Here is an 18,429-nt window from a genome sequence, read left to right as displayed (position 1 = left end):
TAACTTACTGTGTTTGAGGTCTCCTTTTCACAGGCTGCAGGTTCATAGTTCCTGTTGTTTTTGGTGTCTGCCCCCAGTGGCTAATGTTGGTTCAGTGGGGCTTCTTGGCAGAGGGGACTAGTGCCTGTGTTCTGGAGAATGAGGCTGGATCTTATCTTTCTGGTGGGCAGGACTGCATCCGGTGGTGTGTTTTGGGGTGTCTGTGACCTTATTATGATTTTAGGCAGCCTCTCTGCTAATGGGTGAGGTTGTGTTCCTGTCTTGTTAGTTGTTTGGCATAGGGTGTCCTGCACTGTAGCTTGCTGGTCGTTGAGTGGAGCTGGGTCTAGCATTGAGATGGAGATCATGGGAGAGCTTTTGCCATTTGATATTACGTGGGGCTGGGAGGTCTCTGGCGGACCAATGTCCTGAACTCAGCTCTCCCACCTCAGAGGCACAGGCCTGACACCCAGCCAGAGCACCAAGACCCTGTTTTTCAGGCCTCAAAGGTTGGGAATTAAAATTCCATTTATACTTACCTGTGAAACTGGTATAAAATTGTCTTGTTTTTCTGCCAGAGGTCTAGCCAAGGGGGTTGGTTGTTAGCCATCCCTGAGCTGAGGCTATTGCCTTTGTGTTCAGCGATTTGGAAATGCCCTAGTCTATGTGGGTTCTCTGAACCCATCACTGGGACACTGAGAAAACTAAAGAGTTCTTATTTGCATATATTATTTAGTTGTACATCATTTTGGATGACTCCTTCTACACAAAGGACAAGAATCTTTCCTTCTGTGTCTCATAAAGCAACAATAGAGTTTCTGATGGTGGAGTCACATCAAAGATAATATGGCGGGCTTCCCTGGTGGTGCAGTGGTTTAAGAATCCGCCTGCCAATGAAGGGGGCATGGGTTCAAGCCCTGGTCTGGGAAGATCCCACATGCTGCAGAGCAACTAAGCCCGCGTGCCACAACTACTGAGCCTGAGCCCTAGAGCCTGCGAGCCACAACTACTGAAGCCCGTGCACCTAGAGCCCGTGCTCCGCAACAAGAGAAGCCGCTGCAATTAGAAGCCGGTGCACCACAACGAAGAGTAGCCCCCGCTCGCCGCAACTAGAGAAAGCCTGCACACAGCAATGAAGATCCAACGCAGCCAAAAATAAATAAATAAATAAAATAAATTGTAAAAAAAGATAATATAGAAGTTTTCCATTACAGATGGAATGACACGAAAAGAACAGGGAAGCAAATAAAATGTAAATCACTGGCAAGGGTAAGGCAGCTCAATCTGTGTATTAAAATACCTTGGAGAATTTGAGCAAAAGACCAGTCATTTAGATGGGAGTGAATGAGAGCAGGTCACATGGTCCATGACATCCTGTCCACCTTCCTAAGGGAATCTGCAGGAAGTAGACTCGCCAGCCTTTGCAACATTCCAGAATGGGTTTCAGGGGAAGTCCTAGAATAGCCAGCATTACGAGCAGAATGTAATTCTGGGGGCTGTGCAGACGTACCACCTGCTCCAACAGACCACACGTTAGTGGCCCTCACTCTGATGGACAGCAAGCCAAGCCATACCCATCAACCTGGAAGTAGGTGGCCTTTCTTTTTACCCATTCTAAAAGAGAGACAAAAGTTAGAATAACCCAAATGTTCACTGCATCCATTTTGCCCAACAGCTTTGCAGTGCTGCATTTCCTCACTGCCCTGTGCCATGATTCTGTGGTTGGGTGGAATTTGCTCTTCACCTAGCTTTGGCATGGTACTCTCCATCTTCTCTCCCTAGTCAATAAGAGCATAAGTTCCATGAAGGCGGGGTCGGGGGAGGGGTATCGGTTTACCCACTTATTCACTGCACCCTAGAAGTGTATCTGAAGACTTACTACTTACCAGACATTGTGTATTGTTTCATTTACTGTTTATCAAGAAAAAAAACCCTACAAAGTAGGTACATTTTACAGATGTGAAAACAGAGGTTCAATCACTTGCCTAACCAAAGTAACACATGTGGTAAGTGGTAAGCATGGATTCCAACCCAGGGCTCTCTGTGTCTTGTATCAGGCTTCGTAACAGCTACCTGTACTGCCTTGTGTAGGCTACTGGACATAATAACTTATAAATTGCTGCATGAAACGACAGCTATATTACTGAAAATTAGCTTGCTTTAGGAAAATCCTAACTGAAAGCCTTTTCTAAACAAATTCCAAAACTGTTGGTGTACCTTATCATGGCACCATTTTGTGTTCTAGAAATGACATTTAAGTACCCCTTTGTTTAGTAACTGAGATAAATCAGCACCAGTGAGTTTGACTTTCTGTGACTATTTGTCTCTGAAGAGAAAGTGTGTGTGTGTGTTTGTGTGGGCGCATGTGCATGGGGTCGGAAGGGGACCCAGACTGGCATTTAGTGATGCCTGAAAAGAGTGGCTATGTTCCTCTAACAGTGGCTGCCTTCTTCAATTACACTATGATTGGGGAGACCTTCTATCCCAATGACTCTTAAAGGCAAACGTAGGCTTTTGAACTGAGAGTTGCACTAAGAAGGAGGAGATAGAATTCAAATAACAACGTGTAAGATGTTTGGAGAGTAAAATTATGGATGTTTCTAACTAAGAACAAACTAAACAAAAGTGGGAAATCTCCATGACGACTGAAGAGCTAAGCAGCTCGATGCCAGATTTGCCAGCAGCTCTCTCCAGAACTCAGTGGAACATCCGAGAAATAATTTAAATGGAAAACAAGTCATGTGAATTCAAGCGAATGAACCTTTGAAAGACAGGAAATGATCCAGGTGATTGGCGTATACTCTCTCTTAGCGAAGTGGGAACGTAAGTGACATATTCAAGTTCAAAAACACAAAGGGTGTTTTTCAATATATTTCCTCTCCTACTCCACTATTCAATACTCATTTCAAAGTTTGTTTTCCACGGTCAGACCAGTTTCTTTCCTTCCTGCCATATTGAATATATTTTTCTCCTGTGAAATACAACCCTCTCCCAGAGGGGTGTGCGAAGGATTCTCTTTTTAGTCCAGTAAAGCAACTAGTATTTGTTCTTGTTCTGTCTTTTTTGATGGGAAACATTGCTTTAGCACCTATTCTTAAATAATTAATCATTCATGTATTGAGTACCAGTCCTGTGCTTAAACACTGCAGGAGATTAAAAGAAAAATATAAGGCTTTGTCTATTTTCAGGGGCAAACAAAACCTACACAAAAGAAAATAATGGCACCATAAGCAAATGCTAAATTATGGAGTGCAACTAGGAAGAGAGGCTTCATTCTTCAAAAGAGGAAGAAATCAGTAGGGAGGCCACCTTCACCATGGAGAAAAATGTAAAGCTGAGCCCAAAACAACCCATAGGATTTAGTCACCCAGAGAGAAAGGACAAGATCAAGGCAGGGGCTCAGCTTTTACAAAGACAAGAAAGTGCTAGGCCTGAGCCAGTGACAGCAATTGGCAACTGAGAGTTTGCTTTAATGGAGTTAACATAGGTTAGTGATTAAAAGTAAATAGACTGTGGTCTAATTCTGCCTCTACCACCTACCGGATGTGTGATCTTAGGCAAGTCGCATAACTGCTCTACCCCTCAGTTGCCTCATGTTTCAGTGGGGAAATTGCCACCTACTTCTTAGGGCTGTTTTAAGGATTAAGTGAGATAATGCAGGAAAAGCACTTGGCAGGCAGGAAGCACTTACAAAATGGCGGTCGTTGCAATCGTTTTTTACTGACGTTGAAGGGGGTAGGGGATTTGATGAATGGGCACTGGAAAGTCATTGTAATTCTTGAGCAGGGTATTGGCTTTAATTAATGTGGGTCTTAGGAAGATTAATCTGGCTGTGGTTTGTAGGATTGATGAAGGGAAGAGTCTGAAGACAGGGGGTTATGTCAGGAGGCTGAAAGAGTCATTTGGCTTGATTTTATGAGGAACCAAATTAGGAAGGTGGCAGTGAAAACGGAGGGGGAAGGACAGTGCTCGATAGAGGAAAGAATCTCCAGAACTTGGTGACTTGATCCACAAGTAGAAAGACAAATAGGGTTAGTCAGAGATGATCCCCAAAGTCTGAGTTGTAGAAACTTGGTAAGCATGCACCAGGCCGGCACTCACTCTCTGGACGAAGGAAAGCCAAGGTGATTGGAACAAGTGCTACAGAAAGTGGGCCCCAAGAAGGCAGGGGCCTTGTCTGTGTTATTTTCCTTATATCCTCAGCACCGGGAACAGTAAGTCACATACAGCAGAGGCCCAGAAAGTATTTTTTGAATGAATGAATGAATGAATGAGTAGGTGGTGAGAGCATCATTCACCTACAAGTAAACAACGATATAAAGTAGATGGTGTTCATGTTGTGAGCAATAGAGTGGCCTTCCGTGAGAGGTATATAAAGATCCATATTTAATCGAGGAAGAAAAATGTCTGTTTTCTCAAGGAAAAATTTAAAAACTGTCCATCCAATAGAAAGTAGTAACTGTTGGAACACAGATACAAAGGGAATTTTCTAATTCAGAGAACATAAAATAAACATTTAAAGTGGGGGGGGAACCCCACTTGCTCTGGTACGTATTGTTTTATCCTTTCCATCCTGGGTGTAGGATAAAAGAAACCCCTTATTTGCTTGTTAGAAGAAGAAAGCTCTCACTTGAAGTTCTTAGTTGGCAGATGTCAGTTGAAAGCTCTGCTTATGGAATATGCCGCAGTGTCAAAGTCTGTTGGATAATTTTAGACGAGTGTGTCATGTGTGACATGGAAATATGGCATGCCATACATTAGTGATTTCCCAAGTGTTTGGAGCAGGTAGTAATGTGCTGGGAAAGTGCTCTTTATCTCTCCACACAGTGTACTTGTAGAGCAGTGGGGAAATGCTTTTGGTGGAAATTACTTTAGTCAGAAAAAGAATCCATTTACAATATGTGCCTTCTAACATCTTTCAGACAATGCATTGTATTAAAGAGGCATTTTTTGATTAATGTTTTATAAACATTTTTCAGCATGACAGCTTAAAGTCCCTGTAAAATTGTAAATGCGCGCATGGTGTTCACTTCCATAAAGTCAAACGCCGTCTCATAAAGTCTAGTCGGATCCTGTCAACCACGGTGACACAGAATCAGTACCTGGGAGCATTAAAATTAATTTGCTTCATTTATATTACTGCAGTGATCGCAAGATGAAAAGAGTCCTATATTTAAATTTTACTTGAAAAAGAAAACTCTTTTGAGTAAGTTTGTTTGGTTTTTTGAAATTATTGCCCTTTTTTTCTCCCTAGTTAATGAATGGAGTGAAAATGGAGTGATAGTCTGCACAGTAACTTTATGATGGGCTCTGGAAAAGCACAAGTCCGATCCTTCAGGGCTCTTCCTCTGAGCACTCAGATGCTTAGAGATGAAGACAAAACAGTCACTGACCCTAAGAAGCTAACAGCTTAGTGAGGGAAATACACACACACACACAAAGCAAGCACCGATAATAAATGCAGCAAACGCTAGGCTGAAACACGCCCCAGTTGGGTAAGCCTAGAGCAGAAAGGAGCCTTGGGACATCAAGGATGGCTTCCCAGAGGAGGCGAGTTAGAAACTGCGGGCTAAGGAATCGGGCAGGTCAAGAAGTGGGTGGCGAGCATCCTGGGCAAAAGGAACTCATGTGCAAAGACCGAGAGGTGAGACTTCTAGAGCCTAGAGCGTGGGCATGGGCACGGGCTGGGGAGAGGAAGGGAGGGAGTGGCACCACACTCTTCATGACTGGAGCACAGAGAGAGCCCAGGGGAACGTGGTGAGACGTAGAGAGATTTTGTACTCAGCCTGGTTGCAGACTGGAAAATACCCTGCAGGGGACAAGCCTGAAGGCAGAGAGATGGGTTTGGGGTGAGGGTGCGGGAGCGGGTGAGGGCTGACCGAGCCCTGAAGGAAGGTCACACGGAGGCAGTGGGAGTGGTCACAGAGGGGCCAGTGAGTTACCTGAGTGAGGGTCGTGTCACGTGCCTCGCCCTTTAGTTAATCTGTGAAGTGAGTGCTAATTGAATGAACGATTGAGTGAACTGTTGAACGGGTGGGTGAAGAGGAGGAAAGGGTGGTGCATTACATGGGCTTCTGGAAAAAGACACAGCGATGCTCTCTGATTTGACTTGAAGGTCAAGTTTTGCCAAATTCGTGGCCAGGTGACAGAAATCGCAGTGTGGTGAGCGCAGTGGCCCTCACAGTCCCAGGACTCTCTCTATTGCATTTCCAGTGTTCATCCTGATAGTGCTGGAAACACGGCAAAGATGCCCTAGAACAGAGATTGTAAACTCGCCGCTTCCAAACATCGCCAGGGTGGCCTGGACCACTTGGACGTGGAATCGTACAATAGTTACCTCCCCCTCCACCCACCCCCCCCGCCACTTCTTCCAACTTCTCTTCCTACTCTGACCCTCGAGAAAATGAAAATGCACAGGGTGGAAGCTGCCAGGAGGGCGAACAGGGGGAAACTGAAGAAAAGCAGGGGAAAGACTGAGATATAAAGAAGAGATTGTGAAGAAACTAATAATTGAAAAGGAAAGTGGATAATTGAATGATCGAGAAGTAAGGTAGAGTTTCAGACAGAGGGAACAGAAAGGTTCCCAAAACAAATAGCTTGACTTGAATCTCTGGAGTCCCCCTCCCCTCATCTGGGGATTAGCCGGTGGTGAATCCACCCTGAGAGAGTGACAAGCAAAGACGCAGCAAAGGGACCTGGCCCCTAATCTCCGGAAGCTAAGTTTTTCTCTCTGATGTGGTTTTCAATCATATTTTTAACATTAGTCACTGAGAGTGGTGGTGATAGGAAATCTGATTAACAATTAACAAGAAGGTACTGCAGGCGCACAAAGTGATGAAGAGAAATCCCTACTTCATTCGACAGATGTCTACAGCAGCGGCCAGTCATGGGGTAACCCTCTCTTTTCCAGGCGACTTGGATGACTGGGATGCGCAGCCAAGTGAGAGAGGGCCTGTGTCTCCAGGGTGAGTCAGGCAAACATGCCACGCCATCAACATAGGGCACTAAAACAGTGTGGGAAAGCGGGGAGGGGACAGTGAGGAAATGAAGGAGTAATAAGTTCAGGAAGTAGCCGGAGCTGGGGGAACAAAGGAAGAAGTTGGGGTTCTCAGAACCTAGAAGACTGGAGAGGAAACAGGGGTCAGACCTTCAAGGAGGGGCACAATGGTCTACCCGCTGGGGCCGAACCCCAGGCCCCTGCGCCTTCTCCAGCCTTCCTCTAGTATCCAGGGGGCCTCCTGCTGACGAGGAGGAGCGATGTTTGCAGAGCCCCAGCCCGGTCTGTACAGAAGAGTGTGTTCAAAGATGAGACGGAAGAGCTGAAGAACCAGCCCAGGACCAGAAGAGAACTTCATACAAAGTGATAGCAGGGTCCACAGAAGGTAGAAGTTCACTTGTGCACTGGAAGTTTCTTGAAGGCAGTGTCAGTCTGGGGTTCCCTTGCCACTATTGGGGTAGGCCTCACGGTTACTGAGCTCCTTGCCGCTGTGAAATCACAGGAATACCCCGGCATGGGTAGCAGGGGAGTGTGAGGTCTGCTGCCCCCGGAAGTGCTGCTGGGAGGGTTAGGGGCCCAAGGGGAGCGAGTTCCGAAAGGACTTCTGGACGAGAAAGCTCTTTGCATCCCAGGCCCTCTTCTGCTTCATGGAGCTGCCATGCCTGTGGCATGTGGAACTGAAGACCTCGGAGGCCTTGACCCTTACCTGACACAGAGAACTGGAAACCCAGGTGGCCTGCATTGCAGTAAAGACTCCACCACTTGGGAAAGTTTTCTAACCACTAATGAGGCGTTTCAGTCTCCTCATTAGTAAAATGGTGCAAACAGTAGGTTTCATCTACCACCGAGAATTGTTGTCTGTTCATATGGGAGAGCCCTTGACAGCACCTGGCATCTCGTAAGCACTCACTGCATACAAACCGTTATTATCATTATTACTGCTATCTTTTCATCACACTACAGTGAATTCATGTCGCTTCCATTAAGATACCTTGTAAACTTGCATATTGGAGCAGCAGCCCTGTGACCACACCTGTGAGCTTGCTTGAGCTTGCTGAAGAACAACCCAGAGCCTGCCTGAACTTAGCCAAGAAAGCGTAACTCAGGTGATTTAGCCCAGCAGCCATCGTCCTCGAATTTGGGGTCAGAAACCCCTGCTCTGACCATTTTTTAGAGACACATACTTCCATATTTCTATCATTTGCTCCCTTTAGCCCCACTATTACTCCACACCACCCCTGAACTCCTTCGCATCATCCTTTTGGGCCAAATAACCTTTCCTGAAAACAGGAGTAGTATATGTTCAGGTCTTCTTCATTTCTCATTGTAGTAACTTTCTGGGACTATATATTTTTTTTTTTTAGATTTTATTCATTTTATTTATTTATTTATTTATTTATTTATTGGCTGTGTTGGGTCTTTGTTGTGGCGTGTGGGCTGTAGTTGTGGTGAATGGGGGCTACTCTTTTGCGGTGTGTGGGCGTCTTATTGTGGTGACTTCTCTTGTTGCAGAGCACGGGCTCTAGGCATGTGGGCTTCAATAGTTGTGGCACACGGGCTCAGTAGTTGTGGCTTGCAGGCTCTAGAGTGCAGGCTCGTAGTTGTGGCGCATGGGCTTAGTTGTTCTGCAGCACGTGGGATCTTCCCGGACCAGGGCTCAAACCCACGTCCCCTGCATTGGCAGGTGGATTCTTAACCACTGCACCACCAGGGAAGCTCTCTGGGACTATAATATTAAAAGCTGCTTTTCAACATCTAACACTGATCTAATTCAAACCCAATAAGTGGATTAAGCATATTACTTTTAAAAGAAAAACTCCTTTGTTCTTTATATTAGTGAGAAGACAGAAACTGTGCAAAAATCTAAATGCATACGCTTGAAGCTTTGAGAGAGACTTTGGGAAGAGTTAAGTGTTTGCAGTTTATGGCAATGATATGTGAGGCTATGAAAAAGAAAGCAGCCATGAAATACATTTTTGCATAAAGGCTTGAAATTTATTAGGAGGTAAAAATAATTGAAAAAGCAGAGCTTTCCTCACTGGGCTATCTTAAAACGTTATTTTTGTGCCATCATTGTGTGTATTTAGGAGCCTGGGTCCTTTTCAGTGTTTGTTCTCAAAGAAACAAAAAGAAAGCTAAGCTGTTAAAACTATTCAGTTGAAAAACTGATGTACATACACAGCCGTACTGACAACTGGACCACATTAAAGCAATTGGTGATAATAGTCAAATAACCAGTGTCTGAATTCTGTTACAGAAGCTTAATAGTTACATATGTTAGGCAGCTGTTTACAAAATATGCACGCCTTGCCCTGGATATAACAGAGTGGTAGACTCAGAAGTAGTATTCATTCACCTGAGTTCCATTACAGCCTTCACTGTGGGGTTTAATATTCAGCACAGATTTTAGAATTCATCTGCCATATACAGTACTGCTTAAAGCACTTTGAGATTCTTGGCCAAAAGAGAATGTGCAAAAGCCTTTATTAACGTCTATTTGGCTAAAGTATCCTCCTACTTATAGCCATATATACCATACTTTATCTTACCATATCCTTTCAGCCCCAAAGTGAACTTGGGGACTGTGAAATGGTGCCAGGCAGGCTTCCCTAAAGACCAATAGAGTGTTTCACTACTAAGCAAGAAAAGATCCTTTTTTTTTTAAATTGTGATATAGTTGCTTTACAGTGTTGTGCAGAAAAGATCCATTTTTCACCTCTACCTTACTAGTATGCCTCAGCCTTCTCGAAGAAACTCTATTCCGAAATCTGAAAGAGAAATTAAGGAAACTCTCCCATTTACCATTGCAACAAAAAGAATAAAATACCTAGGAATAAACCTTCCTAAGGAGACAAAAGACCTGTATGCAGAAAACTCTAAGACACTGATGAAAGAAATTAAAGATGATACCAACAGATGGAGAGATATACCATGTTCTTGGATTGGAAGAATCAATATTGTGAAAATGACTATACTACCCAAAGCAATCTGCAGATTCAATGCAATCCCTATCAAATTACCAATGGCCTTTTTTACGGAACTAGAACAAAAAATCTTAAAATTTGTATGGAGACACAAAAGACCCCGAATAGCCAAGGCAGCCTTGAGGGAATAAAATGGAGCTGGAGGAATTAGACTCCCTGACTTCAGACTATACTACAAAGCTACAGTAATCAAGACAATATGGTACTGGCACAAAAACAGAAGCATAGATCAATAGAACAAGATAAAAAACCCAGAGATAAACCCACGCACCTATGGTCAACTAATCTATGACAAAGGAGGCAAGGTTATACAATGGAGAAAAGACAGTCTCTTCAATAAGTGGTGCTGGGAAAACTGGACAGCTACATGTAAAAGAATGAAATTAGAACACTCCCTAACACCATGCACAAAAATAAACTCAAAATGGGTTCGAGACCTAAATGTAAGACCAGACACTATAAAAGTCTTAGAGGAAAACATAGGAAGAACACTCTTTGACATAAATCACAGCCAGATCTTTTTTTTTTTTTTTTTTTTTTTTTTTCCGGTACGCGGGCCTCTCACTGTTGTGGCCTCTCCCGCTGTGGAGCACAGGCTCCGGACGCGCAGGCTCAGCGGCCATGGCCCACGGGCCCAGCCGCCCGCGGCACGTGGGATCCTCCCGGACCGGGGCACGAACCCGCGTCCACCGCATCGGCAGGCGGACTCTCAACCACTGCGCCACCAGGGAAGCCCACAGCCAGATCTTTTTTGATCCACCTGCTAGAGTAATGGAAATAAAAACAAAAATAAACAAATGGGACCTAATGAAACTTAAAAGCTTTTGCACAGCAGAGGAAACCGTAAACAAGACGAAAAGACAACCCTCAGAATGGGAGAAAATATTTGCAAATGAATTAATGGGCAAAGGATTAATCTCAAAAATATATAAACAACTCATGCAGCTCAATATCAAAAAACAAACAACCCAATCCAAAAATGGGCAGAAAACCTAAATAGACATGTCTCCAAAGAAGACATACAGATAGCCAAGAAGCACATGAAAAGCTGCTCAACATCACTAATTATTAGAGAAATGCAAATCAAAACTGGTGTGAGGTATCACCTCACACCAGTTAGAATGGGCATCATCAGAAAATCTACAAACAACAAATGCTGGAGAGGGTGTGGAGAAAAGGGAACCCTCTTGCACTGTTGGTGGGAATGTAAATTGATAGAGCCACTATGGAGAACAGTATGGAGGTTCCTTAAAAAAATAAAAATAGAATTACCATATGATCCAGCAATCCCACTACTGGGCATATACCCAGAGAAAACCATAATTCAAAAAGACACATGCACCCCAGTGTTCACTGCAGCACTATTTACAATAGCCAGGTCATGGAAGCAACCTAAATGCCCATCGACAGACGAATGGATAAAGATGTGGTACATATATACAATGGAATATTACTCAACCATAAAAAGGAACGAAATTGGGTCATTTGTTGAGACGTGGATGGATCTAGAGACTGTCATACAGAGTGAAGTAAGTCAGAAAGAGAAAAACAAATATTGTATATTAACGCATATATGTGGAACCTAGCAAAATGGTACAGATGAACTGGTTTGCAGGGCAGAAATTGAGACACGGATGTAGAAAACAAACGTATGGACACCAAGGGGGGAAAGCGGCAGTGGGGTGTGGGTGGTGGTGTGATGAATTGGGTGATTGGGATTGACATGTATACACTGATGTGTATAAAATTGATGACTAATAAGGACCTGCTATATAAAAACATAAATAAAATAAAATTTAAAAATTAAAGAAAAAAGAAACTCTACTCCCCACTATCTTCTCTCCTCTCCTTGTTAGACAGGCTGCTAACTTGCAGTGAGAGTTACTGGTGCCCTTGAACCGACCACCTTTTCAGTTTTAATCTGTTCTAGGTAGAGCTTGGAGGTTTACACAGTCAAAGGAAGATGGAAGGATTTGGTGAGTCGTTCCAGACCTTCCCTTTTTAGTTCTGTGAATATACACAAGGGAAAGACGGTGCAATCCAAAGTCCAGTTTTAATGGCGTACGTCTTTAGTTTGATGACAGACTGAATTTGCCTCTAGGTTTTCAGTCTTCCTTGTTCCTCAGGGATTCCAATGCTGAAGATCGTGTTTGCAGGCCATGAATACCTCTCTTTAATATCCGTCCCCTTGCTGATCTACCACCCGGTGCAGATCCTTCTGGGAAGTGTGTTGGTGCCAACAATAAGGTCTTGGATGGTGTCAAGGCAGAAGGTGAGACTCTAGAAGAATCTTATTTGGATCCAAGTCAGATTGAAATGCTATTTCTGAACCTTAGCTGTTCATATGCTTTAACTTTTGCACATATAACCTTGTTCTCAAGTACACATTTTCTTAACTAAATACGATAATAATGACGCATTATCCAATTCAATTTGAACAAGAAGATTGAGGGCTAATTGTTATATATTGTTATAACAGCACGATGATACTTAAAAGGTAGTCTTTAAAAACCCTTTTTAATTTGCTCATATTGAAGGGAATATTACAGTGGATTAAAGTTTCAGTAAATATACTCAAAATATATGTGCCCCTCTGCTCGGGTGCCCACCTGATCATTCATATGTGTCCTGATTTCGCATGCCTTTCTAAATATGATAGCACCTGGATTTATCCAGAGTGTCTACTTTATTTTTAATCTTCTGGACACATAATAACTTCTTTGTACTATGCGTTTGGGAATTAAAAAACAAAATTTCAGTAGCAAAGGAGGCCACACAAGGATGTCAATTGCACCACACTTGGCTCAGAAGTCTTGTTACTTATTTGATATTTGTGGATTTGATTTTCTAAATTATCAGCCAAAATAAAATAAACTAAGTGACTCATACAAAATTTAGATGCAGCACATACCACGGAAGTGCCCATAGCTGGCTTCTTCCCAGTGGCTCAGACTTTGCAAGACTTCTTTCGCCCGCTCACAGGTGGCAGGGAGATAGCCAGTGGCATAGCACTTGTGTGTCATGCCCTTAGTGTCCTGAAAATGGAATAGCCCGACTACAGCCTGTTAAGCTCTGTGTTATGCTAAGCACGTGCCAGCCTTCACCAGGTTCGGAGTGTGGGCCCTTGAGCCATCCTGCCAGCTCTGCCACCTTACCCCCGTGTGACCCTGGCCGTGTTACTTCACGTCTCTGTACCTCAGTCTCTGCCACACTAAGACTCATGATAACATCTACTCTTTAGAGTTGTGGAGGATTACGTGGCAGGTATTTGACAAAAGCTATCTGATATAATCACTGTTATCATCACTGATGTTCCTTATTTTCTACAACACTGTTGGTAGCAGGCTCTGCTATCCCCATTGAACACGTAGGAACTAGGCCCAGAGAGATGAGCAACTTGCCCAGGGTTACGGGGGTGGGTTTACTCAGTGCTAGACTTAGGACTTGAACCCTGGTCTATGTGTCCCCCAAAATCTTTCCCCTACACCACAACGATGCTCCAAGAAACACAAGATTGCTTTTGTTTAATTTTTGGTACTGAAGTACAGTTAATTTACAACGTTGTGTTAGTTTCAAGTGTACAGCAAAGTGATTGTTATATACATAAGAATATATATAAGAATAAAAATATATAGGTATATATATATATATATATTCTTTTTCAGATTCTTTTCCATTATAGGTTATTACAAGACATTGAGTATAGTTCCCTGTGCTGTACAGTAGGTCCTTGTTGTTTATCCATTTTATATATAGGAGTGTCTATATGTTAATCCCAGACTCTCCTAATTTATCTCTCTCCCCCCACCCCCAAGATTGCTTTTAGAAGGAGAGCCCTAGGTCCCCAGAATCCTGCCTGAGAAGGTAGCCCTCCAGCACCTTCCCTCCTCTTTTTATTGAACAAAATGTTAGCAAACACCATTCTGTGCTGGGGACCACTCCAGTCTGGAGTCTTCCCACTCAGAATTGGTACAGGAGCGTTTAGTAATTTTCTTTCTTTTGCTATTTATCCCCTTTGAAAACTTCATTTGTATATATGCTCGTGTTTAACAATGTGTATGTGCATGATAGACCAGAATTTATACATATAAATTTTGACCAAGAATGAAGAAGATTATTTGAAAATCCTAATACTCCATCAATAATATACAGTCATAGTGAACAGCAAATTAATCAGAATGAAGTTCTCTTCTAAATGGTTAAAAGCTCTGGGATTTATCCTGCAGAGTAACCGAAGCATTTCCAAAAGGGAGACTAAACTGGACGCTGTTCATTTTTCCCTTTGCACAGAAACCACTCCAAACCAGGGGGCCAATGGCTAATGTAGAATAATCCAGAAGGCTTGGAATATTCAGCCCTTTCCACCTGGCCACAAAAACAAAGTGTCCATCGTAAGGGTATCCTTGAGTGTCTCCTCTGCTTTACAGACAATACTGACTGAGACCCACAGGCACCATCTAATGCACAGCAGATGGGATGAATAGCCATGCCGGGTGCGGGGCAGATGCCAGATTCTGCAGGCCAGTGAGGTGGGCGGGTGAATTTATTTGGATCCAGGGGTTTGGATCATGGGTTATATAATGCTGCCTAGGTGGACCTCTTTTTCCTTCTCGTAGCATAAATTATCTGGTGTTAATTGATGCTCTCACTTTGCTCGTGGATACCGTCCAACTCTGATGTCATGTTTTCCTTTCTTGTAGGGAGTGAAGTTGACGAGGCCAACAGTATAAGGAAGGAGGTGGTCTTTCCGCAGCGATGTATATACGTACAGGGTTGTACATACAAACAGTTCTGAAGACATGTATTTGTGAACATTGCTTCAATGCATATTTTATTTTTTTACACACAAAAAAAATACGACATAACTGTTTAAGTGCCTTAAAATGGATTTGACGAGAGCGTTATTTCCAAAACCTACTTTGTTTGTTACTGCCAGGGGTGGTTCAGTATTTTGGACTTGTTATTTTTTTTCTTTTTTCCTAACAAGGGAAACAGTCATCATAAGTGATAAAAAGCAAACACGTTTTCCTCATACCACCTTCTGTGCAATACAGCTCTCTACTAGCTACTGTACTGTTTGGAATGAGGTCACACCATCAGGAAAATGCTCTTCTCATGACAGTGAAAATTTCCAAAGTCTTATTCACGGATACTTTGATTTCCCGTGTGACTCTTTTTTTCTGCAACTGTGACATGCCTCTTCCTTATCAACTCAGCAGGGGTCATAGATTGAATAGATGCTGAAAAGCATAAGTCATCTGCATTTCTTGACATCAGTTTTTAAGACATTCCTTCAAATAGTTTCCACTCAGAAATTCCTCACTTCCATTACAAGAGATTGTGGTGTTCTATGTCTTAAATTTATTATAAGCTGCTTCAAAGAAAGGGCCTGATGTTTGAGTTATGAGTCAAAGTACGTGCAGTTTTCAGATAAACTACAGGATTTGGGTTTCAGGATTCTTAAAATTATATTTCAAATGTTTTTCGTTTTTCTTCCATTATTTCTTTCTTACCTGTTTTCCAGCACACTTGCAAACTCATAACAACCAAACGTGAGACCCAAAAACGTTACAGTTAGTTCGAGAGCAGCAACAATTAATGATGGATTCTTTCACATTCCACAACGGAGACCAAAATTTGTTTCCTGTTACACAGATGTGCAGAGCACAAATTTCCTCTTTTAGCCAGAAACAGCCTGTTACATCTTTGAATTAAGCACACTTAAGGCATTTGAGACAAGTTATTAATGAGAATTTCCTTGGCAGATTTGACAAATGTTTGCAACATTTAAAAAAAAATTAAATCACATTGCTCTTACAAATAAATGAAAATATAAAGGTCATAGAGGCAAACAAATGTTACATATACACATTCTGTCTAGCTGGATGGAAAGAAAAATAGACACAGAAGATGCAAAAACATTCATCAACCAAAATATTAAGTAAAATTAGCTCCCAGTTGGGCATCAGCTTGCCATGGAGTATCCAATATTTGCTTCTACTATGTCTGGAAGAGCTTTCCCGACCCAAATAGAGAATAAAGCAATGTATAGAAATAAGGGAACACTTTTTCTGTTTCCTGCACACCATTCTCTCACATCCTCTCTACATGTCTTTTCGTGATTTGACAGATGATATTGGCGTCATGAGTCACACCATATCTTCAGCAGCTGTTTTGTTGTTTTATCAACAACAAAAATCATTCCTTAGAAACTCACCATGTTTATCAGTATCGTACATCATTGTTACTACCAACTCTCATCTTGTGTTACTTCTGACTCATTTCAATGTCACTGGACCTCATAAATTTCATAAGAGTTAGCCTGGGTGTGAGTTTTAAGGCTAGTGCCAGACCCTGCAAAAAGCTATGCTAAGCAGGCTGTTTGGCAAGAATTCCTATTGTCAAGAATTTCACTTGTGTTTAAAACTACAGTAATTTTGCTTACATATGGAGCACAGAAAGGTTTTCATGTTTTGTTCCTGCAAGCTTCTTGAATTTCAGAGTGAATGAAATTGTCTGTCTGAGCTATCATAAAAATCTTCTCCCTAGCATTAGAATACTGATTTTTTCCCCCAACTTATCTACCTCTGTTATCTAACACCTATAGTAGGTGTGACTATGGGATAAAATTCAACTGAAACTGATATAACATTTTACCTTTTGCTTTAAAAAAAATGTGTTCTGTTTTCAAATAATCTTCTTTACATAGTGAATTTTGGTGGCTTTATTGATGTGTATACCTATTTCTTTTTTTACACAAATGCTGTGCATATTTTTCCATAAAGGACAAAAAATAAAATCAAAATATATTTTAAATTCATGATTATTGGGGTTTAATTATTCATTTCTTAAAATATGTTGTTATATCTATGCACTATCTCTTTTATGCATTTGTTTTGTCTGAATGTATTTATGAAAGAAATACGTTAGATTATATTTTTGTTTTTCCACCTGGATTTTTTTTAATGGTTGTTATGAAATTTGATTTTATAAATGGATGAGAATGTTCATCTTTTCATGTGCTCTCTTCTAAGTTTTAAAATTTTGTGGGTTCTTCTTTTTATTCTTCCCTCTTCTGGTTTAAACTAACACACCCCTGGCTAATGTTCAGTGTTTGTTTATGCTAAATACCAAATTTTTTCAAAAGGATTGGTAAAGTAATGACATGGATTATTTATGATGAATGGAAGATGGACATAATTCTATGATTAAACAAAGATGTTTCAGAAATCACAAGAGAACCTGCGGCTTATTTTTAACCTGATTTCAGATATACACTCATCATACCTTCCAAGTATCTGTAGATTTCTTTTAATTCATTCCAATCCTCTTATACTATTTGTGGTTAGCTGGACATAAGTTTCATAGTCTTCCCAGGTATCCATCTCAATACCCCACCACGCCATAACATTAAAATCCAGAACCAGCCCCTGCTGGTCAGAGATTTTCTCAGCATCAGGGTTGAGGACCAAAGGAGAAACATATCCAACAGAAGGACAGAGCACAGGTGATCTGAGTTTTCGCCACCTTGTCAGTTTTTTCAGGGATAGAAATATGAACCCCTAGAATGCAGAATGCCTTTTCCAAACCCTGCGTTTCTTCATGGGTACCTTCCCTTTTGTAGAATTCCATACCTTTGTGTTCTCATTTTGCTGTCTTGACTTAGCAAGCCTCTTCTCCCTGGAAGGCTGACAGAAATGTCACCTCGTCCAGGAAGCTTTCCTGCTCCCCCAGTCAGTTCTAGACGTACTCCCTGTGACGTGCCCTTAGAACAAGTCCCTCAAGTCTTCCAAAACCTTTGCTTGTCTAATCATCACTTTACATTTCTGTCTCCTCCAATGTGGTCCTCATCTGTTTTCCTCCTGTGCCTAGCACAGTGCCTGGCTCAGATTAATAACCAAAAAAACATTTTCCAAACTGTGATCTTAATAGGTAAGACATGAACCCTCATAATTATGAAAGTTCTTCCCTGCATATAGATCAGTACTCAGTTACAAGAAAAACTGATTTTTTTTTGCTACTATTCCTAGCTAGCCTGAGGGAAACTGTGAAGCCACATTGTGCTGCTGAGAGAAATGCATGGCTTCATAACTGTAAATACTAGCTCTGCAAGTTGAAGCTGCAGATGTGTTATGCAAATAACTTTCATCTTTTATATTTTGACAGAACAATAAACCCTCAATAATTCAGGCTAAATCAGCTTGGGTTGATCTGAATTAGAGAATACTTTATATGCATAAAAAATAAAGCGTTTTCCTTATCGGAATTCTGACATACTTACTATAAAGACTAGATACAAATTATTATGATTATCATCATATTATTGGTTTATGTAGATACATACGAAAGGTCTTATAAGAGTACTCTCTTTAGCAAAGCAGCTAATCTTATTTACACTATAGGACAGTTTCTCAAATGTGAGTAAAATACTAACCTCATGTAAAGGGAAAACAATTTCTCATAGACCCT

At 41.8% G+C, this 18,429-nt stretch overlaps 1 protein-coding gene across 5 annotated transcripts in view; it reads left to right on the top strand.

Moving 5' to 3' along the window:
- Window positions 1–17,190, top strand: part of SLC10A7 (solute carrier family 10 member 7) — a 256,930-nt gene extending 239,740 nt beyond the window's left edge. For all 5 annotated transcript variants that reach the window (XM_081225974.1, XM_081225972.1, XM_081225975.1 and 2 more), the window contains 2 exons: window positions 12,087–12,232; window positions 14,661–17,190. In XM_081225974.1, the coding sequence (XP_081082100.1) occupies window positions 12,087–12,232; window positions 14,661–14,690 (176 nt within the window). In that variant the 3' untranslated portion in view covers window positions 14,691–17,190. The remainder of the gene's footprint in view (window positions 1–12,086; window positions 12,233–14,660) is intronic.
- The last annotated feature ends 1,239 nt before the right edge of the window (window positions 17,191–18,429 follow it).

This window comes from Mesoplodon bidens, assembly GCF_964165515.1.
Source record: "Mesoplodon bidens genome assembly, chromosome: 1".
In the NCBI taxonomy this organism is placed as follows: Eukaryota; Metazoa; Chordata; class Mammalia; order Artiodactyla; family Ziphiidae; genus Mesoplodon; species Mesoplodon bidens.
Note: the sequence above shows the minus strand (reverse complement) of the source record. Positions and strands in the feature narration are given on the sequence as shown.